Source organism: Sus scrofa, chromosome 8 (genome assembly GCF_000003025.6).
Source record: "Sus scrofa isolate TJ Tabasco breed Duroc chromosome 8, Sscrofa11.1, whole genome shotgun sequence".
In the NCBI taxonomy this organism is placed as follows: Eukaryota; Metazoa; Chordata; class Mammalia; order Artiodactyla; family Suidae; genus Sus; species Sus scrofa.
In genome coordinates, this window is record NC_010450.4 from 71880102 (window position 1) to 71903929 (window position 23828).

The window sequence follows — 23828 nt, forward strand, 5'->3', positions numbered from 1 at the left end:
CAGCAAGCCCATGATACAGATGGATCAAGTATTTTCAACCCACTTTTGCATATGGGGGGACACAGGACAGCAGAAGAGTCAGAACCTGAGGCCAAGTCTAATTCCTGCTTGACCACCCCCTCCTCTGTATCAAGTGACCTCTCCTAACAGGTGCCTACTAAGTGTCTGCAGGATGAAACCAAGGACTGCCTCAAGCAAATGCCAAATCTAAGTAACCATGAGAAAAAAGTCCTTGACTTTCCAGTTCCCGAGAAATACATACAAAATCTGATAGAGGATGCCATGTAAAACCCTTGTACAGGAGTTCCCATCGTGGCTCAGCAGGAACGAACCCAACTAGTATCCATGAGGATGCTGGTTTGATCCCTGGCCTTGCTCAGTGGGTTAAGGATCCGGCGTTGCCGTGAGCTGTGGTGTAGGTTGTAGACTTGGCTCGGATCTGGCTGTGGCGTTGGCATAGGTCGGCAGCTGCAGCTCCGATTGGACCCTTAGCCTGGAAACTTCCACATGCCATGGGTGGGGCCCTAAAAAGACCAAAAAAAGAAAAAAGAAAAAAAAATAAGAAAAAAGAAAACAGAAGTTTTAAAAAACTGACCTGAGGGTGAATACCAATTTGTACTCACAGAGAGCTGGGCCAGGCAGCCAAGAGCTGGGATTCAACCATAGATCCAGAAGTCAGGGCTCAGTGCTGTCAAGTTTTCTGACTAATGACAAAAATCAATGACCTTGCCCAGGCTCTCTTTGTTTGTTTGTTTTTTTCGCTAAGCTTGAGGTCACTCACCTAGAGGCAGGAATAATTCCAGGTCTAGAGTCTGCTTCATTTATGTCCACGTATGCTTACTGACTCTCAAGATGACTTTAAAAACGTCATCTTTGTTGCTTACCTTGTAAGAACCTGATGTTTTAAAGGGAAATTGAGTGTGGAGGCTCTGATCGCTTTCAGCCTCGTGACTTGGTTTCTCAATAAACTCCAAAAGGTCAAGGCCACGAGTTCCTGAACCACAAAACTATTTCAAGTCTTTGGAGGCACGAAGGGTCTATGTCAGGTCACTCCAGCTAACCATGTGACTTCCCCCAGCCACCAGCCGCCCTCCCGCATGACTCGCCTTTGCTGAGCCATCTAATTGAAGGAAGACGGTGCCTTTGGGCATCAGGCATGGCCCCCTACCCCACAGAGGCCAGGAAAACCAAGGGAACCGGGGCGGGGGTCAGGGGGAACACCTCTGTCTCAACACAACACATAAGAGTCAGAGGAAGCTCAAAATGCCTCCCTTTCCAGCATGCCTGTCACGTTGGTGACCCAGAGAGGCCACGGGAAAAGGAGAGGGAGTTTTAGAAACAAAACCAAGTTTGCTACCCAAATCCCCCTGACAGCCAATCAACAATAGTCAACCAGAGGCAGGACGCTCTCCTGGTGAACAGCAGGATGAGAGCAAGAAGTGATGGATTCCTGCTCTACGGTAGCGGAGAAGACCAAGGAAGCTTCTGGAATTAGAAACACAGTCAAAAACAAAAAAGCAAAAAATAAAAATAAAAAAAGGCCAAGCAAAATCTTTGGTCTAGACAATTAATTAAGGAACCATACTTGAAAGTACCTGGGATGGTCCCTAGGGCTCAGTAGATGCTAATAAAACCTACTAATGTCAAAGGCTCCAGGACATCACAGGCTCAGAATACACTTTACTGTTAATCATGAGGATGGCCCTCCTCGCTGGGAAAGGTCCAGTTATCCTCCATGAACTATTTAATCTGTCAGGAAAATACATGATTGATTTTAGTGATCTCTCATTGAAAATATTTTTTCAGGGAGTTTCCACTGTGGCTCAGTGGTAGTGAACCTGACTAGCATCCATGAGGATGTGGGTTCGATCTCTGGCCCTGCTCCTTGGTTAAGGATCTGGTGTTGCTGTAGCTGTTGTGTAGACTGGCAGCTGCAGCTCCGATTCGACCCTGAGCCTGGGAATTTCCATATGCCATAGGTGCGGCCCTAAAAAGCAAATAAATAAATAAATAAATAAATTTTTTAAAGACGTTCTTACTTTTTAAAACAAAAAATAATTTTTAAACTCCTGAATCTTTAGGTGAAACCTCGCCATCACAGAAGGCAAACCACATGCCTGAGACAAGGAAACCAAAAGGAATAATTTTGATCAGTTGGAAAACTACTATCTCTGCAGCATTAAATTCCTCAGAGGCGCGGGATAAATTAGATACAGAAAACACAATACAATCCCATCTCCCAAGTCATCTCTATGCTCCACTGAACCCCTGCTCTCTGTTGAGGATTCCTAGAAGCAGTGATAAGCACCCTGGGTACAGCATGGGTGGAGATCTGGCTGCCAGACTTGGCTTTCAATCCTGGCTCATCCGTTACTAGCTTCTCTGTCTCCGTTTCCTCATCTGCAAAATGGAGATAACAGTGTCCCTTCCTTGTAGGGCTGTTGTGAGAATTAAATCCATAAAAGCTTGTCATTCAGTTCCAGCACTGCCTGGCACACACTCATGCTTTAGGAAACAGCCACTATTGGTCTCGTGTAGGAGGGGGTTTGTGCCAAGTTCTTGAGACAGAAAGCTGTTATGACCTGGTTCCTGTCTTTGAAGAATCCATGGCAGAACAGGGCAGGCTGCTGTTGAAATGGCTATTTCACACGTGGAAAGCGTTCTGGAGTTGCCCCATGGTGCTAGGTCAGAGGAGGGCGGAGTGGCCAGTGGAATGGGCATTACCAGGCAGGAGTACTCTAGGTTCTAGAAGGAGCAGGCTTCCTTGGGTGGGAGGGGGAGGGGCTTCCAGACAGAGGCAGCGGGAGAGCTAGGATATGCTTCCTTGGTGGAGGGTGAGAAAACTGACGGGCGGAGGATGCCACACTGCACAGCCACCTGCAGCTCCGGGCGAGGCTGGGCTAAGCAGACACCCAGCGGAGACGTGAAGACACAGAGCAAACGGGACCAAGAGAGGGCAGAGCAGGGAAGCTGGCCAAAGGTGGGGTCAGGGCAGTATCTGTCTTTAACTTTGTATCACCACTGCCTTGTCACTTAGGTGAAAGACTGAACACCTGGAGCCCAGGGCAGGACACTGAGGAAAAAAAACCTGGATGAAAGGCGGCCCATGTTTGTTGGGGGCATGCAAGAAACAACTTCACTCTTGAAGATGGAAACGGTCCCCTGTCCCCCTGTTACCCTGAGCCCCTGGCTCTTACAGGACCACCCTGTGCATCTATAACTCACCTGGTCGCCACCTTTTGATACAGGATAAGGCAGATCTTTTTCTATATTTCTTACCTTTGCTTTAAAAAAAAAAAAATTACCTAAAGCTATTTCTGTTTCTATTTTGAGAAGAAAGGTCCTATCAGAAAAGAGAGAGTCAGGTTCAGAAAAACAAACATGCATTCTCCTACTATGATGGAAGCAAGAACCATGGCATTTAAAATTTTTCTATCATCTCTTTGGTATTTTTAAAAATTATGTAACTTGGCTCAGAGTTGCATAAAGGACCAAAGGGTTTTTATGAATTCAAAACTTCAAACAAAGGTCCTACCTTAGCTAAAGTGCAAGAAGACAGTTTGATCCATAAGAAACTACATGTGAAAAAACAGAACTCTAAGAAATTAGACTTGACTATCACACCGTTGCAGGAAGTAGGACTTTTTAAGCTCAGAAAAGATAGAAAAGTTCATACAAGAATAGATTTTATTACATATACATTTTAGAATGAAAAAGGTAAATAATAAACAGTTGCCACAATTACGACAAAGAGTTCATATCATCATCATATTAAAAATTTACCGGGTGGCATGAACACACCAGAACCCAGACAGGCAAACCAGCAAAGGACAAGAACTAAGAATGTGGAAACACGACTGGTTCGCAAACATCAGGAGAAATTCAATCCACGGGGTAATCAAAGGATGAAAGGACAAGTGACCTGCATGTCCCAGAAGACAGGAATGGTTAAGTAAAGTATGGTAATACTGTCCCTCTATGTCTTGAATATTATCATCATGAAAATGTATTTGTATAAAGATCAAGGCATACATGGCAAAATACCTAGGATGGGTTTTTTGTTTTTGCTTTTTTTTTTTTTTTTTGCCATTTCTTGGGCAGCTCCCATGGCATATGGAGGTTCCCAGGCTAGGGGTCTCATTGGAGCTATATAGCTACCAGCCTACACCAGAGCCACAGCAACTCAGGATCCAAGCCGCATCTGCGACCTATACCACAGCTCACGGCAACGCCAGATCCTTAACCCACTGAGCAAGGCCAGGGATCGAACCCGTCACCTCATGGTTCCTAGTCGGATTCGTTAACCACTGAGCCACGACGGGAACTCCTAGGATGGGATATTAAAGAAACAGAATATACATGTACAAAGAAGTGCACGTATAAGTATAAACAGTATAACAGTATAAAAGGAAAACTCCCCTGTGGAAAAACAGCTGAGAAAATATCCACTAAAATATTATCTTTGAGACAGTGAAATTGCAGAGAGTAGCATTTTTTCTTATTTTGCTTTATTGCACTTTCAACGTTATCTTTGCTGTTATATATATTATTTACTGATTTCTTGTGTCTTTTTAGGGCCGCACCCGCAGTAGATGGAGGTTCCCAGGCTAGAGGTCAAATGGGAGGATAGCTGCCAGCCTATGCTACAGCCACAGCAATTCGGGATCTGAGCCATGCCTGTGATCTACACCACAGCTCACGGCAACACCAGATCCTTAACCCACTGACTGAGGTCAGGGATGGAACCCACTTCCTCAAAGGTTTGTAACCTGCTAAGCCACAAAGGGAGCTCTGACCCACAGCTCTATGTTGTGTTTTGTTTGGATTTTTTTAAGTGGGCACTCATATTAAATTTCTATTGGAGAGTTCCGATTAGAGTATAAAATCAGCTCTGGCGAGAGAATAAAATTCTAGGTTGAGAGTGCCAAAAATTTAAATGAAAATGAAAATAAAACAAAGAGGCTAGACATACAGAAAGAGCCAGATCGCTCAGGCCTCGAATGTCACACAGGGAGAGCCACCAGGACCCTGGGCATGGAAGGAGAGGAAATGGCAGATGCATGCTTTGGAAAAATAAATCACTGTGGCAGTGGCATGGGAGGGACCAGGGCAGGGAGGAGAGTGGAGGCAGGAAAACTCATGGAGGCAAAAACGAAACAGTGAGGATCCAACCTGCCTTCGGGCCTCCAGGACCTGACCTGCACTGTGCCTCGCGCCCCTGTGGCAAGTCCGGGAGATCCTTTCTCAGATCCAGGTTTTCACATATAGAAAGTAAGCTACCCATGATTACAAGGGAAACCAATGACTGACATACAGGTGCACTGTAAAATTCTGTGATGATTTCATTATGGGTGCTTCTTTTTTTTTGGTCTTTTTTGCCTTTTCTAGGGCTGGTCCTGCGGCATATGGAGGTTCCCAGGCTAGGGGTCCAATCGAAGCTATAGCCGCTGGCCTACGCCAAAGCCACAGCCATGCAGGATTCGAGCCACATCTGCAACCTATACCACAGCTCACGGCAACACCAGATCCTTAACCCACTGAGCAAGGCCAGGGATCGAACCCACAACCTCATGGTTTCTAGTCGGATTCATTAACTACTGCGCCACGATGGGAACTCCAATGGGTGCTTCATTATTGACACTTGAAATAAGATATGATAGCAGGTCTAGGAAGTACTGTAATTTTGGAGTATTTATGAACATGAATGATCTTTTGAGCAACAGCTCTCATGAGACAGAACAATATCTGGGCTTCCTTTAGGGCTGAAGCCGTGGTACTGGCAACACGGCTGTGATTTGCTGCCTACGTTTACACTTGAAGGAAATACTCACTTTTAATGAGTGGTTAATGAAAATGAACCATCATTTTTTCCCCCAAGTCACAAACCACCTTGAATTTTATCTATGACCACCTGTGAGTGGTTCCTGGGCTTCCCTGAGGTGTCAGTTTTAGGTCCCTCTAAGATGGAAACATGCAGGGAGTATGGAACCAGGGGACGCTGATTTACTTCTAGGATTTATTTATGCCTAAGATGACATCTATGACAATGCATTAAACCAGCAGACACAATGGCCCCCAAAGATGACTTTTTTTTCTTCTTTTTAGGGCATATGGAAATTCCCAGGCCAGGGGTCAAACTGGAGCTACAGGAGTTCCCGTCGTGACGCAGTGGTTAATGAATCCGACTAGGAACCATGAGGTTGCAAGTTTGATCCCTGGCTTGCTCAATGGGTTAAGGATCCGGCATTGCCGTGAGCTGTGGTGTAGGTTGCAGACGCGGCTCGGATCTCGCGTTGCTGTGGCTCTGGCGTAGGCCGGTGGCTACAGCTCTGATTGTACCCCTAGCCTGGGAACCTCCATATGCCGAGGGAGCAGCCCAAGAAATGGCAAAAAGACAAAAAAAAAAAACCAAAAACAAAACCTGGAGCTACAGCTACTAGCCTACACCCCAGCCACAGCAATGTGGGAGCTGAGCTGTGTCTGTGACCTACACCACAGCTTACAGCAATGGTGGATCCCTGACCCACTGAGTGAGGCCAGGGATCGAGCCCACATCCTCACAGATACTAGTTGGATTCGTTTCTGCTGCACCGAAATGGGAACTTTTTTCTCTTTTTCTTTTTCGGCTGCACCCATGGCATGTGGAAGTTCCTGTGCCAGGGATCAAACCTGTGCCACGGCTGTAGCAGTGATGGATCCCCAACTCACCATGACACAAGGGAACTTCCACCCAGAAGGCGTCTTAATGGAATACTGGGCTCCCTTGGGTATTGATTCGAACCCATGTCAGGGAGGATAATGACCACAGGAACAGGCCCAGGAGCCCCCAAGGAGAACTGCTGGGCCTTTTTTTCAGTCCTCAGGTAAGTTCATTCTTACAGGGGGAACAGTCAGCTCCCTCACCCAAAAGAATTTAGTTACAAAATTAAAGACAGCAAAAAGACAAATACTGTAATGTTCCACTTATAGGAAATATCTACAGTGGTTCAATTCATAGAAACAAAGCATGATGGCCGGCGGGGGGGGGGTTGGGGGGGTGGTTATGGGAGAAGAGGGGAAGTTGGTTGTTGGTTAATGGCTATACAGTTTCAGATTTACAAGATGAAAAAATTTCAGAGATCTGTTTTGCAACAATGTGAATACACTTAATACCACTGAACTGCACTTAAAAACGGTAAGGATGCCCCCCCCTTTTTTTGTCTTTTTGCCATTTCTTGGGCTGCTCCCTCGGCATATGGAGGTTCCCAGGCTAGGGGTCGAATCGGAGCTGTAGCCGCCGGCCTACACCAGAGTCACAGCAACGCGGGATCCGAGCTGCGTCTGCGACCTACACCACAGCTCATGGCAATACAGGATCCTTAACCCACTGAGCAAGGCCAGCGATTGAACCTGCAATCTCATGGATTCGTTAACCACTGCGCCACGACGGGAACTCCCCACATTTTATATTATGTGGTTTCTTTTTTAATATTTCTCAACAGAACAGGCTGAGACTGGCCCAGTCAACAATGCCATTCTCTGTTAAGATTCACACACAAGTACCTAATAAATACCAGCAGCATTTCAGACAGACACCACCAGAACCTGTGCTCTGCATGCAGCTCCCAGAGGATGCTGGTGGCAAGAGACAGAGACTCAGGCTACTGGTGGGGGGGGGTGTCACTCCATTTTCTGGATGGTGTGGCAGGGAGGGGGTCAGGACTTACCTGTAGGTGTATGGCCCCACTTCTTCCACCCGAGGGATCTCCCCACTGAGGATCTCCTCTGGATTGGTGACATTGAAGAAATAGAACTGGATGTACACGGGCAGAGGGGGCTTCTTCCAGGAGTCAAAGGTCTCGGAACCATTCCTCAACACAATATTCTAGGAGGGAAGACCAAAGGGATATTTACCAAGTGTAAGGCAGTTGGCTTTGAACACCAGAACCAAGAGAGGGGCACCCTGCCCTTTGACCTCCTGGCTCACTCATTTCTCCCCCCAGGCATTCAGCTACAGTCCCTTGAGAGCAGGACCATGACTTATGCATTTTTTCAAGTTAAGATTGCCAAGGTATTCAAGCAAGATAAAAGCATAGACTGAGAGTAAACAAACCAGAATACGAATGGTGACGAACTCTCATTTGATGAGATTTTGTCTATTCCAATTTTTTTATAATGAATGAAAAAAATTAATGCTGAAAAAAATTTTAGAAAGAAAATCCAGAGTTCCCATTGTGGCTCAGTGGCTCTGATTCAACCCCTAGCCGGAAAACTTCCATATGCCACAGGTGCAGTCCTAAAAAAAAAAAAACACACACAAAGAAAGAAAGAAAGAAAAAAAAAATCCTAAGAGGAAAATGGGAGCTAGTGATAAAGACAATGTAAGGCTACTAGTGAAATAATAACTAGGTTGCTGTCACCTGTCACTTCTCTAGCAGTGAGGATTTGAGTGACATTAAAGAGAGGTACTGGTTTCAAAACATGACCGAAACCACATGCTACAATATCCTGTGACACAACACACAACAGGAAGCCAATTTTTAGTAATCCAGTCCTCCAACTGAATAGAAGCCAGGCTCTGAGGGAACGTAACGGTATGGCTCTATTAATCAATGGAAAATATCCCAAGAATCTCTGCAGGGAAAAGCAAAGGGACTCTCGAATGCACGAATGCAGAAAACCTGAGCTTGTCAAAGCAAAGATAGGCATCTGGAGGACTGGAAGTAAATTCACATGCCCGAGTTGGCCATATCACAGAACTGGGGATTCCTTGTGGTTTGGCAGCAGTTCCGAACATCTCATCATCAGATTTCTGGCTGAACAACACATTATTGAAATATTCTTGGTCTTTCCTATTAGCATGGATTTACTGAGTTGAGGTCAGATGGGTGAGATAGAAAAGCATGAAGACAAAGCACAGAAGCCCTTGCCTCCAAGCTCTGGATCCAGCTCAGACTCTCTCCCCAGTAAACCCCCTCCCCTGCCTCCACCCACCCCAATCCCCCTGTCACTACCCCCCCACCCCCCCATCACAGAGCAACCTAACTGGTCATTCTAGTCAGTTTTAAAGAGCCTCATGGTCTTTCATCTTCTAAACAGGCATCATAGCTCTCTGGGGAGGAGGAGGGGAGAGGCAGGCCCAGAGCGGACAGAAGAACTGGGAAGGTTGACCAGATGTAACGCAGAGGCCCCAGAAGGCATGGAAGAAGAGCATGTTCAAGGTCACCCAGCTGCTTCTGTCAGAGCTGGATCTGGAAACCGGCGCCCCTTTTCTCCACTCTCCCACCCCACCTCGGCATACAACATTTTAATAAAATGGGTGTCAATCTACTACACATTTTAGTTATGCATGTTATATGGGAGAGTTTCTCTAGCATCAAGTGTACATACAACACCTGGAAACAGCTCAGTAACATGAACGTAACCTAACTAAAACTAATAAGTTACCTATCAGAAGTCGAGAGTTCCCACTGTGGCTCAGCGGGTTACGAACCCAACTAGTATTCATAAAAACGTGGGTTCGAACCCTGGCCTTGCTCAGTGGGTTAATGATCCAGCGTTGCCATGAGCTGTGGTGTAGGTTGCAGATGTGGTTTGGATCCCTAGCCTGGGAACCTCCATATGCCGCAGGTGCGGCCCTAAAAAGCAAAAACAATTAAAAACAAACAAATGAACAAAAACAAACAAAAAAACTATCAGAAGTCTAACATGTAAATAATTATTTTTCTTCTAGAGGATGTTGGAGGCTCAGAGACACCTTTAAAGTCATCTGATTTCATTAAAATAAGAAGTTCTTTCTCTTGTTCAGAAATTTCCAGAAAGGGGCGGGGCAAAAACTTCCCCTCCTCCATGAATTCCTTGGGCATCTTTCCTCAGCTGGATGGATCACCCCTTCCTATGAACCCCATCATACATGGCATAGGGATTTCTTAGGGTAAAAAGTGTTCAGGACAGAAAATGTCTTCTAGGAACTGAAGTTAATAGGAATGAACATGAAGCAGGTGATATCAGCAACCAAAAGTGAGAAGAAAAGTGCAGCAACTCAATGCTGGAGCATTTTAGGTTAATGGTTGTCTCCTCAAAACAGAAGCTGCTTGGAGTTCCCATCGTGGCCAGTGGTTAACAAATCCAACTAGGAACCATGAGGTTGTGGGTTCGATCCCTGCCCTTGCTCAGTGGGTTAACGATCCGGCGTTGCCGTGAGCTGTGATGTAGGTCACAGACGAGGCTCGGATCCTGCGTTGCTGTGGCTGTGGTGTAGGCCGGCAGCTACAGCTCCAATTCGACCCCTAGCCTGGAAACTTCCATATGCTGTGGGAGTGGCCCTAGAAATGGCAAAAAAAAAAGTCAAAACAGAAGGTGCTGACCTACAAAAAAGGAGTATGATTTTTTTCTTTAATCCTCCCCATCGTGTCTAGGACAATGTAGATCTTGGGGAAATCTTGGTTCAGTCAACAAAACACAGTACTAGAAAACCCTATTTTCCATCCATCTTGCTCATAAGATGCTGGGAGGGAAGACCTTGACATGAGGCAACCAGAGAAGAGCAGAAGAAAGACAGGCGCCATCAAAGGCAAAGCCACAGTCTGAGAGCTACCCATCCAAGGAGCCTTTAAAGTGTACCCAGAGGAATCGGTGGTCCCCTGGCCATTTCAGCCACATCGGCCACGGAGAAAGCAACAGCTTCAATACGATCAGAAACACATACATCCAGCACCTATTGGTTTGCGTATCTTTTTCCTAGTATTGTAAAGAGCTAAGAGCAGCTAGTTCCTTTTGTGGGTGGAAAGAAAAATCTGTGTCGCGCTGTGGTCCCCTTCCTAATAGCTATTTAAAGCAGCGCTACACCCATGGTTTTCTTGCAAAGCACAGAACTCCACATGCAAATTGTCCCAACACTATGTCTGTGCCAGACTCTGTAGGGAGAGATACCCAGCAACACAGACATGGTTCCTGAGTCCCAGGCATTTACCCTCTGTTTAGGAAGACAGGGATATACCCCGGCAAGATAATCACTAAAATAAAGACGCATGTAATAAATGGCCAACAAGTATAGCAGGCAACAATCTCCATAGGGTTCAGACCACGAACTGAGAGGGAGACGGGCGGTGCTTAAAGCGAGCCAGGAAGAATGAATAAAAAAATTGGCAAGCCCAGGAGGTCATGGGGGTGGATGCCTTATGGACAGCTGGGATGGATACAACCCTCCTCTCCGGCTGGGCAGAGTGAGTCCCTCCTCCCAGTCTGCTCCACATTCATCTACCCTGGAGCCCTCTGTTTTATCAGAAAGAGTGGATGTGGGAGTTGCCACTGTGGTGCAATGGGATCAGCAGCATTTCTGAAGCAATAGGACGCAGGTTCGATACCCGGCCCGGCATAGTGGGTTATGGATCCAGTGTTGCTGCAGCTGGAGGTTGGTACTATGGCTCGGATCTGACCCCTGGCCCAGGAACTCCATATGCTGCGGGCGGCCAAAAAAGATTTAAAAATAAAAAAGAGTGGAGGTTCCCATTGTGGCGCAGTGGTTAACGAATCTTACTAGGAACCATGAGGTTGCAGGTTCGGTCCCTGCCCTTGCTCAGTGGGTTAACGATCCGGTGTTGCTGTGAGCTGTGGTGTAGGTTGCAGACAAGGCTTGGATCCCGCGTTGCTGTGGCTGTGGCAGAGGCCGGCAGCTACAGCTCCAATTCGACCCTAGTCTGGGAACCTCCATATGCCACAGGAGCGGCCCAAGAAATGCCAAAAAGCCAAAAAGCCAAAAAAAAAAAAAAAAAAAAAAGAGCGGATGTGAAGAATGAGATAATAAAGATAGAGAGGAGGGACAGTTTTAGGTGTGACTGGGTGTGGGTTTTATAGGGAGTGGGGAGATTCATTTAGAAAGGCAGGTTGGGGTCATAGGAGACTAGATTTTATCCCATATACAGCTGTGGGTAGGATATGAAAGGTTTTTGAGCTTCAGAATACAAATCAAAAGCCAGGCATTATGTTGCCACCTTATCTCATCAATCCCCTTAATAGTCTACAAAAAAAAAAAAAACAAAAAAACAAACAGGAGTTCCCGTCGTGGCGCAGTGGTTAACGAATCCAACTAGGAACCATGAGGTTGCGGGTTCGGTCCCTGCCCTTGCTCAGTGGGTTAACGATCCGGCGTTGCCGTGAGCTGTGGTGTAGGTTGCAGACGTGGCTCGGATCCCGCGTTGCTGTGGCTCTGGCATAGGCCGGTGGCTACAGCTCCGATTCAACCCCTAGCCTGGGAATCTCCATATGCCGCGAGAGCGGCCCAAAGAAATAGCAACAACAACAACAAAAGACAAAAAAAAAAAAACACATTTTCCCACTTTATACCTCAGGAGACCAAAGCTCAAAAAGATTAGTGGGAGTTCCCTTCGTGGCTCAGTGGTTAACAAATCCAACTAGGAATCATGAGATTTCAGGTTTGATCCCTGGCATCGCTCAGTGGGTTAAGGATCCGGCGTTGCCATGAGCTGTGGTGTAGGTTGCGGACGTGGCTGAGACCTGGCACTGCTGTGGCTGTGGTGTAGGCCGGCAGCAACAGCTCCGATTAGACCCCTAGCCTGGGAACCTCCATATGCCATGGGTGCAGCCCTGGAAAAGACAAAAAACAAACAAACAAACAAAAAAGGTTAGTGAATGCCTGAGGTTTGCCAGCATCGAGCCGCTCCAGGACTCACTGCAAACAGCAATGGTTCAGGAATCCCTATCTCTCCATTCTGGGGAAATGCTGGCTGCAAGGAAACACCCTTCCCCATGTGACTCTCTTGTTTACTGAAGATAAGGTGAGACACCGACCCTCCAGATGCCCCATTTTTGTATTGGAGTTAGTGGAATAGCTTGCCCCCACTGATCAATGGGAGCAAAATGCTTGTTAAGAGACAGCATGGTGACTACAGTTAGTAACACTGAATCGTACACTTGAAAATTGCTAAGAGAACAGATCTCAAGTGTTCTTGCCACACGTGCAAAGAAGTAACTCTGTGAGGTGATGGCTTTGTGAATTGCCTTGATTGTGTAATCATTTCATGACGCAACCCACTGTACACCTTAAATACATACAATTTTTGTTTGTTAATCATACCTTAGTAGTGCTGGGGGAAAAATGCTTGTTAACCAAACTTTGGTTGAGTTTCTCTCCTTCCTAGCCTGGTGAACTCCTCCCTGTAAAAGAAAATCCCTTTAGGCTTCCCCTGAGGCCCCACAGATCACATAGTCAGAGGTCCCCCTAATGCAAGCCCCTCCGTGTACTGCAACTCCTCTCCCTTCACCGTAATCCTTTCAAATAGTCTCTCCTTATCTAAGTCGGATTTGTTTTTTATTTTTAATTAACTTTTTTTTTTTTTTTCCTTTCTTAGCCTCTCCGTGGCATATGGAGTTCCTGGACCAGGAAGCAGATCCGAGTTGCAATTTCAACCTAAGCTGCCATCGCGGCAACACCAGATCCTTAACCCACTGTGCCGGGCCCCGGATTGAACCTGTGTCCCAGTGCTCCTGCCAATCCTGTTGAGCCACAGTGGGAACTCCTTGGATTTATTTTTTTACTTGACTTTCCTAATTATTATGCCAGCTGCCTATTTGCAGTGACACCAGCCCATGTGGGAAGGAGGGCTAGGCTAGGATTATTGAAAGGATTAAATGAGGTTTCAGCAGAGCGCTTATCTCAGGCCACACTCAAAATACTCAACAATGGGTGACTATGATCTTGACTACTACCATCTTCAGGTTGGGGATGTGGGGGTTCCCGGACTTGGTCTGAATTAAAAAAGGAATCCTGTCACTTCCATGAGTCTGCTCAAATGCACACAACCCAACAAATGTTAAACAATAAAAGTGGGAAAAGAGAAGGAAAGTCTTGAGTCCTGACCCTCTCTTCCAGCCCTACATAAAACTCAGTTTAGGAGTTCCCGTCGTGGCTTAGTGGTTAACGAATCTGACTAGGAATCATGAGGTTGAGGGTTCGATCCATGGCCTTGCTCAGTAGGTTAAGGATCCGGCGTTGCCGTGAGCTGTGGTGTAGGTTGCAGACGTGGCTCAGATCCTGTGCTGCTGTGGCTCTGGTGTAGGCCGGTGGCTACGGCTCCGATTAGACCCCTGGGATCCTCCATATGCCATGGGAGTGGCCCTAGAAAAGGCAAAAACACACACAAAAAAACTCAGTTTAGGTTGAAACAAGAAAGAATCCGCATAAAATTGGAAATAAAATGTTGACCAGGACAAGGATGACTTAGTAGATTTTTGAAAATTCACAGGCTGGAGTAGAAAGCCAACATCAGAATTATAAAACTACACAGAAATAAGAAACATGCTCATTATGAATGTTAAATGGCAAAAGCAGACAATGAGAAATATACGTAAGTGTGGACAAGACCCGCAGATAAAATGCCAAGCATGAAAGCATCGCAGGGGGATGAACATATAATTTCACAATTTCAATCTTTCAGTTACCCTCCAAAGCTCTAAGCCTCTATACTAAACAACTAACAGCACTCATCTCTGTGCATCTCCATTCCTCTGTGATGGTTCTCTGCATTGTTTGGATCTTTCTCACATCAGAAATAAATGGCTTCTGTGAGCAGAAAAAAATACTTGTTCCTTTATCTTTTTTAAGAAAGTGAAAATCTAGGAAAGAAACTCAGATTCTATGACATGTATGCATAGACCCCAGGGGGAAGCAGAATGTGTGGGAAACAGAGAATTAACTTCATCTAGGCTTCTCCTCGGTCCCAGTGACACAAGAGCAATGCTGATGCCTCGTCCGCTGGGGCCAGTTCTCCCTCCCGAGCTCCAAGGGCCCCATCCCCAACACTGCGCTTCACAGCGTTTCTTTTCCTGTCGTTGTCAGGAGGGTTGATTTGACCCTGTATTCCTCACCCACTTTTCATGATGAGCATCACGGTGTGTGGAGTGCGAAAGGATTTGCTGCGGCAACATGGATGGGCTGAGAGATTATCACACTAAGTGAAAAGTCAGAGAACGATAAATATTATATATCGCTTATACGTGGAATCTAAAAAATCGTACAAATGAACTTAGTGATGAAACCAAAACAGAGTCATGGACACAGAAAACAAATTTATGGTTACCAAAGGGGAAAGGGGGTATGGGAAGGGATAAATTGGGCGTATGAGATGAACAGATACATAGTACCATATACAAAATAGAAAACAAAAAGGATTTACTATCTAGCACAGGGGATTCTATTCACTAGCTTGTGAGAAACTATCATAGAAAAGAACTAAAAAAAGAATGCAGAAATATACATGTATAGATATTACCAAATTGCTGTACACCTGAAACTAATACAATATTGTAAATCAACTACGCTTCAATAAAAAAGAAAGGATTTGCAACCTCATTTACTTATTCAAGTAAAGAACATGATTTCAGGATTACAAACCCCAAAAGAGCCAGGTGGTGTGAAAGAACAGATGGTTAACTGCCCAAGTTTTTCTTGCCTGATTTGTATCCAGCTTTTAGGCAAAAAAAAAAAAAAAAAAAAAAAAAAAATCCAAAGACAGAGGAAGAGTTTCCAGAAAGGAGGAAGACACAATCCCTTCCAGAAGGGAGGGTAAAACTGGCTGTTCTCCTGACAGTCTGACTTGAACTTGTTCCTCCAAGTTTCAAGTTGAGCATGGTGAAGTTTCAAGGCAGAAATAAACAGTTGGAGTCCTTCACTAAACAAAGCACATGAAAAACCTAGCAACAACGATCCCAACAGCCTGCCGGAGCCACACTGAGAGCAGATGCTGTTACCACCCCGGGTTCTCCTCACTGCCTGCTTCTACCCCCATCATCGGCCTCTCCCTGGTCACTCTTAGTGGAGTCAACACCCAAACAAGTCTCACACCACCTCTGATTCCATTCAAATCTTGCTCTCAAGAGGGTTGGCTTTTCCTGCACCTTTAATGTATCTTTTTTCTTCCACCCCAAATGGCTGGATGTTTGTCAAGGGACCCACAATAAATCCCAGAATAGATGGTGTGTGGTGTGTGTGTGTATGTGTGTGTGTGTGTGTGTGTGTGTGTGTGTGTGTTTGTGTGTGTGTGTACACTAAGTAGGGACAGGGAATGAGAGAACAGAAGCGAGTTTATAAATACAGCTGCCAACATTTCTAAAACAATTGCGTCTTTATTTTTATCTCCTTCCCCTGACATTCAGCTCAGAGAAGGGCAACTGTTATTACTACCATGGCAGCTGCTACATACTGAAAGTCTCTAGGGGTCAGGTGCAGTGCTAGGGCCTTAGGCTCAGGATCTCTAAGCCTTACACGGACCCTGTAAGGTAAAAAAAAATCCCATTTTGCAGATAAGGAAATGGTAGCTTTCCTCCACCCACAGAGCCAGTAAGTCAAGTCAAATCCCACTGAGTCCTGGTCTGTGGGTTGGCAAAGCCCATGCTTGGCCAGTCTAGCAGCCACAACCCCCAGGGCAGAGCTGTTCGATTTACTGAATAAAAACACAGGATGCCCAAGGATGTCCCAAATATTGCATTGTTATATTTTTTAAAAAATGCTTTCATTCTTAGGATTAAGTGCTAAGGGATTCAGAGGCAAACTGTTGCGAAGTGTGCAAGTTACATTCAAATAAGTCAAGGAAAAGCATTTGCGAGAGAGTTGCAGTCACTATAGCAAGATGCTAATAACTGAATGTTGAAATGAAGTTTGAAGCGAATCAAAATATTTCACAGATGTACTCATTAAACTATTATTCATTGCTTATCTGAAATTCAAGTTTAACTAGGCATCCTCTCTTTTATTCTGGCAACCTACCCCCAAGAGACCATGAAACTGTGGAGGAACCATCATTTGGGCTCTGAGACCTTTCTGGGCCACTAGACAACCTGTAGCCAGAGAGCTGTCCACCTATACAAAATTAAAAATCAGAGAAAGGTCCCAAATCAGTTGTATCATGTGACTTGGGATACTGCAGAGCATAATGAATTATTCCAAGCATACTATTGTGTCACTACCATCAAAAGAAATACTGGAAAGATGGTCATGCTGGGTGATGAATCTGCAGTGTCAACAGCCAAATTCATCATTTGGACTGAAACACTGAACTTTTTCATTAACTAGCCAATATGTATATACTGAGTGCTTTCTCTGTGCCCAATGAGCATAGGCCCTGTTCTCAAGAAGACATTTTGCTGAGGACACAAAATTGATATCCGCATAACAGTGAACTTTTATGTGCAAGGCCCAAAGAAGGCTGATGCCTGAAATTATTTTTTTTTTCTTTTTAGGGCTGCACCCACAGCATATGGAGGTTCCCAGACTAGGGATCGAATTGGAGCTGTAGCTACTGGCCTACACCACAGCCACAGCCACACAGGATCTGAGCCACATCTGCAACCTACACCACAGCTCACGGCAATGCCAGATCCCTAACCCACTGAGCAAGGCCAGGAATCGAATCCGTAACTTCGTGGTTTGTAGTCGGATTCATTTCCACTGCTCCATGACAGGAACACCTTTTTTTTTTTTTTTTTTCTTTTTCTTTGATGCATGAAATTATTTGGATCATTTCAATTGAATGGCTCCATCCAAAAATCTCCATCTGGATACCTTATAGGCTCACCATCAATGTGATCAAAAACGGGCCTTAGGATTTTTCTCCTCTAATCAATCACTCAGTCCTACGGATTCCACCTCCTCTTCTCCACTTCTGTTCCTAAGCTCATTTCATCGCCCCATGGACGGTGGCAATACTGTTCAGCATAAAGTAATATTGAATACCTACTAGGTAACTAGATACCAGGGATTCTCCTAACTGTTTACTTCTCTCCCGTCTTGTTCCCTCCAAAGCCCTTACCCACCTCAGCTTTCAGACAGTTCCATCGAAACTGCTTATCAGGGAAGACATGCTCCCCACTGCTCCCAGGAGAAGACAAAGTCCTTGACCTGCCGTGCTAAACCGTGCCATGATCTGACCCCGCCCGTCACCTGCCATCCTCTGTCATTCCCCGCAGGCCCTTTGAACACCAGCGATGCTCAACTGCCCACCTTTCCCAGGTACAGGCTGCATTAGTTGCTTCTTTTTTTTTTAATTTTTATTTATTTATGTATTTATTTTAAACTTTTTTTTTTTTTTTAATGAGAGTTGCAGTGTTTATTTCAGGCTCTCTCTTGAGTTTTTTGGGTTTTTTTTTTTTTTTTTGTATTTTTTTTCTTTTTTGCCATACAGGCAGTATGTGGGAATTCCTGGGCCAGGGATTGAACCTACACCGCACAGCAGCAACCATTGTCACAGCAGTGAGAACGCAGGAGCCTCAACCCACCAGGCCATCAGAGAACTCCCTGCATTAGTTGCTTCTGCTGACAGGTGACATGACTTGGTAGAGCCACAAGACATGATGCCCAAGCCAGCCTGATCTTTCTGGAAGGTAGCACAGGAGGGCTGTTGAGCCAGCTGTCCTGGTATAAGCCATATCCAAAGAATAAAAATAAGCACTCAGGGAATTGCATTAGGCTTTGATGGGAGTAAGTAATACTTTAAGGAAACTTTCAGCCCTGAAGAGTATGCCTGGTTGTTCTTTTAGCTCAACAAAGTGCTACTTAATAATGAAACACAAATTCAGCATTCAGGTTGCCGTCTACATGGTCTACATTCACCCAGAATGACACAGACCAACTTTGAAAACCTGATCTAAGAGCATGTGGATATTCTCACTGGACTCCAGATGACTAAAACTCACCAACTATCAAAACACCAATTGGTTTGCATTATTTTAAATGTATCTTCCTGAAATTAAGCAAACTCATTGCAGACTCTTATAGCAATGTAAGTAATTTGCATTATTTACCTTTTTAAATTCTCTCGAGGTAAAAGAACTAAGCTGCCACTAACATTCTACCCTATTCTCTGACCTTATTTTAACTTGGGAACAAATGCAATGGCTTTTTAAAAAGAGGTCACTGTTATCGAACGCATTCTGCTTTAAATGCAACTCCAATAATTTCAGCTAATGAGATCTGACAGTTGAGTTTCAAATGTTAGTTCATGTGTAAGCTGCTACCCTGTCTATAAATCACATACAGGACAAGAGAGCAGAACAGCGAGCCCAAAAAAGCTCCTGCTACAAAACACCCACTAGAATACTTTTTAAATGCTTCCAGGTAATCACAAATGTGAAACCAAAGTTGAAAACTGCCAGCCAAAGGGGGGAAAAAAAAAGAGCAACTAGATGGACATTTAATCAAAAGGACCACATGAGGGGAGTTCCTGTCATGGCTCAGCAGTAACGAACCTGACTGGAATCCATGAGGATGTGGGTTCGATCTCTGGCCTCGTTCAGTGGGTTAAGGATCTGGTGTGGCTGTGGCTGTGGTTGTGGTGTAGGCCGGCAGCTGCAGCTCCAATTTGACCCCTAGACTGAGAACTTCCATATGCTGTGTGTGCAGCCCTAAAAAGCAAAAAAAAAAAAAAAAAAAAAAAAAAAAAAGGACCAGGTGAAAATTGAGAAAATATGGGGTGGGGAGGGGGGGAGTGGTTGAAAGAGTGGATGATAAAAAGGATTTTAAGGAGTTCCCATCATAGACACAGGTTTGATCCCTGGCCCTTGGTCCAAGGGTTAAGGATCCAGTGTTGCTGTGAGCTGTGGTGTAGGTCACAGACGAGGCTCAGATCCCACGTTGCTGTGGCTATAGTGTAGGCTGCCAGCTACAGCTCCGATTCGATCCCTAGCCTGGGAACCTCCATATGCCATGGGTGCAGCCCTTAAAAACAAAGGGATTTTAAGATGAGGATAAATAATAAGTGTAGCCATGACAACAATGCCTGGTTCTGTGTGTAACTTGTGGAGCCAGTCTTATTATTTTACAACCTGTTTGGTCATGATTTTATCTCTCAAAGATGAAATAAGTGATGTCTTCATCTCCCATTGATATCTACGTCTCCTCTTCCTTCCATTACTGTGGCGTATCAGACGTAGAGTAATACAAGCAATTTCTCAAAATGGGACTTGCAAGAGTAATGATTACATTCCTATTAACAACAGCATTCTGTCTTGCTTCCTCTAGGAGAATAAAACTCAGATGCCAGAGGAGTCGCGCAGGGAAGGTCAAAGAGAAAAAGGAGGTGTGAGTTTGTATGTGTTGGCTCACTCAACCCTAGCAATAATATTCACTTCTACACAGGACTATGCCTGCTCCCATTTCTCATTTCTGTTAAACACATGACCCCTTCAGGCTCTTTCATTTCCTTCTTTTGTTAGAGGGCCTTATATGCAGATAGTTCTCTACTCTGTGAAAGACAGTAAAGCAAATATCATGACAAAGGACCTTGGACTCCGGGGACAAGAGGAGTATGGTGGTGGTGGGGACAGGGAGGGAGGTCCCATCGGAAGGGCAGCCTCTATTCTGTCCAGGCTGCTGCCACATGGGACTTCGATGGGCCAGCACTGCATAGAAGCACATGTTTCCAGAGAAGCTGGAAAGTGGGATTATTCGGGGAAGTCTCCAGATTTTAAAGGTATAAATTACCAGTGAGACTAATCAGAACAAAAATGTGAAGCAGAATAACAATAACAATACACACAAAAAATCGTCCTGAGGATGATAAGCTTTCATCCTTCCATTCATTCATGCCATGTTTAAGGACCATCTATTTGATGTGACATTCATCCAGCAGGATGGGAAAATGACAGAAAGCTACATACAGCAGGACCCCTCCCGTCAAAGAAAGTTTCCAGGCTAGCTTTAAATACTCAATTATGTCACATGGATTGAAAATCCCTGGCAGGGCTGATGCTAGAGGGGACTTATTGGGTAATTCAATTGTGGAGATGCTAATGATCTAGTCTAGTTTGATGAACACACAGGAAAAGACAGGAGATTCGATGAACTGATGGCCAGAACTACCATCTTTCCCACTGGATTCATGGGGAAACTGAAGGATGTATAAATATATAACAAACTTAACAAAACCCTGGTGGCCTGAAAACATTATTGTTTCCAAACTGGTCTTTCACAAATAAAGCAGGGATATTATATTATTTTTTAGGTTATTCTAAAAGTCAACATAATTAATTAAATGCAAACCAGATCAGTAGTTCCCAAAGGGTGGTCTGAGGATTCTAGCGGGTACCAAAGACCCTCTCAGAGGGTCTTATGAAAACAATTTCCATAACGATACTAACACATTATCTGCCTTTTCCACTCTCATTTTTTCATGAGTGTGCAGTGGAGCTTTCTAGAGGTTACACAGCTTGTAATGATGCCACTGCTGGGACAGATAATGGAATATGTGCTTGTGTATTCTTGTGTTTTAAAAATGTATCAGTTTTCATTTCTAGTATGGTAAATAGCAACACATGTACCCACAGAAGCATAAATTCTTTGGAGTCTTAGCACACTGCCTCACAAGTGGTTCACACCCAGGAAATATTAAATAAACAAATGGATAACTGTCAAAGCAGATAACCTAAAAGTGCTTTTAGATATACAGAGAGCCAACACTGAAAGTGGCCTTTATTTTCCTCAGTTGGCTTCTGACTAGTTACCAGTTTTGAAAAAAACTGGCTCCTTCAAAAACACTTAACTGGAGTTCCTGCTATGGTGTAACAGATTAAGGGTCTGGCATTGCGGCAGCTGTGGTGTAGGGTGCAGCTGTGGCTCTGATGCAATCCCTGGCCTGGGAACTTCCATATGCTGCAGGTGTGGCCAAAAAGAAAAGAAAAAAGACCTAAATGAAAGCCTGGATACTATAAAACTCTTAGAGAAAAACATAGGCAAAACACTCTTTGACATAAATCGCAGTAATATCTTTTTGGATTTACCTCCAGAGTAATGAAAATAAAAACAAAAATAAACAAAGGGGACCTAATTAAACGCTAAAGCTTTTGCACAGCAAAGGAAACCATAAACAAAACAGGAATACAATCTACAGAATGGCTGAAGATATTTGCAAATGAAGCAACCAACAAGGGATTAATCTCCAAAATATACAATCAGCTCATGCAGCTCAAGATCAAAAAACCAAATAACCCAATCAAAAAGTGGGCAGGAGAACGAAATAGACATTTCTCCAAAGAAGACAGACAGATGGCCAAAAAACACATGAAAAGAATGCTCGACATCACTAATTATTGGAGAAATGCATATCAAAACTATAACGAGGTATTACCTCACACCAGCCAGAATGGCCATCATCAAAAAGTCTATAGACAATACATGCTGGAGAGGGTGTGAAGAAAAGAGAACCCTCCCACACTGTTGGTAGGGGATGTATAACCATTATGGAGAACAGTTATGGAGGCTTCTTGAAAAAAAAAAAAAACCTAAAAACTAAAAACAGTGTTATCATATGATCCAGCAATCCCACTCCTGGGCATCTAGCCAGAGAAAACTATAATTCAAAAGATACATGTATCCCAATATTCATTGCAGCACTATATATACAACAGCCAAGACATGGAAGCAACCTAAATGTCCATCAACAGAGAAACAGATAAAGAAGATGTGGCACGTATATACAATGGAATATTGCTCAGCCGTCAAAAGAATGAAATAATACCTTTGCAGCAACATGGATGGACCAAGAGATTATCATATTAAGTGAGGTAAGGGACAAAGACAACCATCACATGATATGACATATGTGGAATCTAAAAACAAAGTGATACAAATGAACTTATTTACAAAACAGAAATAGATTCACAGACTTTGAAAACAAATCTATGGTTACCAAAGAGGAAAGGTGGTGGAGAGGGATAAATTCAGAGTTTGGGATTAATAGACCCACAGAGATAAAATAGATAACCAACAAGGACCTACTGTAGAGCACAGGAAACTCTACTCAATATTCTGTAATAATCTATATGGGAAAAGAATCTGAAAAAGACTGGACATAGAACTATATGTATAACTGAATCGCTTTACAGTACACCTGAAATACAACACTGTAAATCAACTAGACTTCAATAAAAAATTAACTTTTTTTAAAAAAGGTCCATTCATTAAGTATATTGCATATCTATAGCATCTTGATGATATAGGCCATAAATGACTAGTCACTTGGCCAACATCCTCCGTTTTCATTAATGATTTTATAATCCCACCTGCTGATTCTTCCCTGGGAAACGAGCAAGTGTCTGGCAGAACAGATGGCCTCTTTGCTGCTGCCTGACAATGAAATCTTGCACTTTATTCAACAAGAAAGCAAAAATGATTCGCATAAACAAGAGTCTACCCCTTCCTTCCAGAAGATATTTCCTTTCTGCAAACCTGCAGAATAATACTAATTAAAAGCCCCAAATTACAATTACCATTTCTTGTATATGTCAGTTATATAAATTGAAATTAAATATAAAGGGTGGGAATAGAAGCACTCCATTTCTGTAAAGGAGATGTGTTGTCATAGATGCACAAAGAACAATGTGGATTAATCAGCAATATGTTTAACAGTGGTTATCTTTGTTTTATTAATTTTTGTTGCCTCTCACTTTTTATAATGGGATGTATTTTTACCAGAAAAATAAACAAAAATAAAGAATAAAATACAAAGTCCCCCTCCCCCCCCAAAAAAGAATTGCCATTTTGAGGAATGAAGACACAGGCTAACATAACCACTATGCAAACCAGTCACAAACTTTATGGTAAGCCCTTTGACCTGGGTGCTATTTCTGTGGAGTCTGATTCAACAGGATGGATGGGTCTATATTTTTAAAATCTGCATAAGTGATTCTGATGTGGTTCCCTAGAGCCTAGGGACGACACTGAGAACAATTGATTTACTCCATTGTTTTAAGCATTAATAATGAATGAACTCACTGTCACCATGAGTTAGTAAGATGTTAAAAGAAACATAATATGATTTTGGTAACCCCAGATCACATTT

The 23828-nt window shown here is 44.0% G+C and overlaps 1 protein-coding gene across 2 annotated transcripts in view; it reads right to left on the reverse strand.

Annotated features, from left to right (window-relative positions):
• The window catches only part of SCARB2 (scavenger receptor class B member 2), a 72067-nt gene that overhangs the window by 41707 nt on the left and 6532 nt on the right, over positions 1 to 23828 (reverse strand). For both annotated transcript variants that reach the window (NM_001244155.1, XM_005666776.2), the window contains 1 exon segment: positions 7707 to 7864. In NM_001244155.1, the coding sequence (NP_001231084.1) occupies positions 7707 to 7864 (158 nt within the window).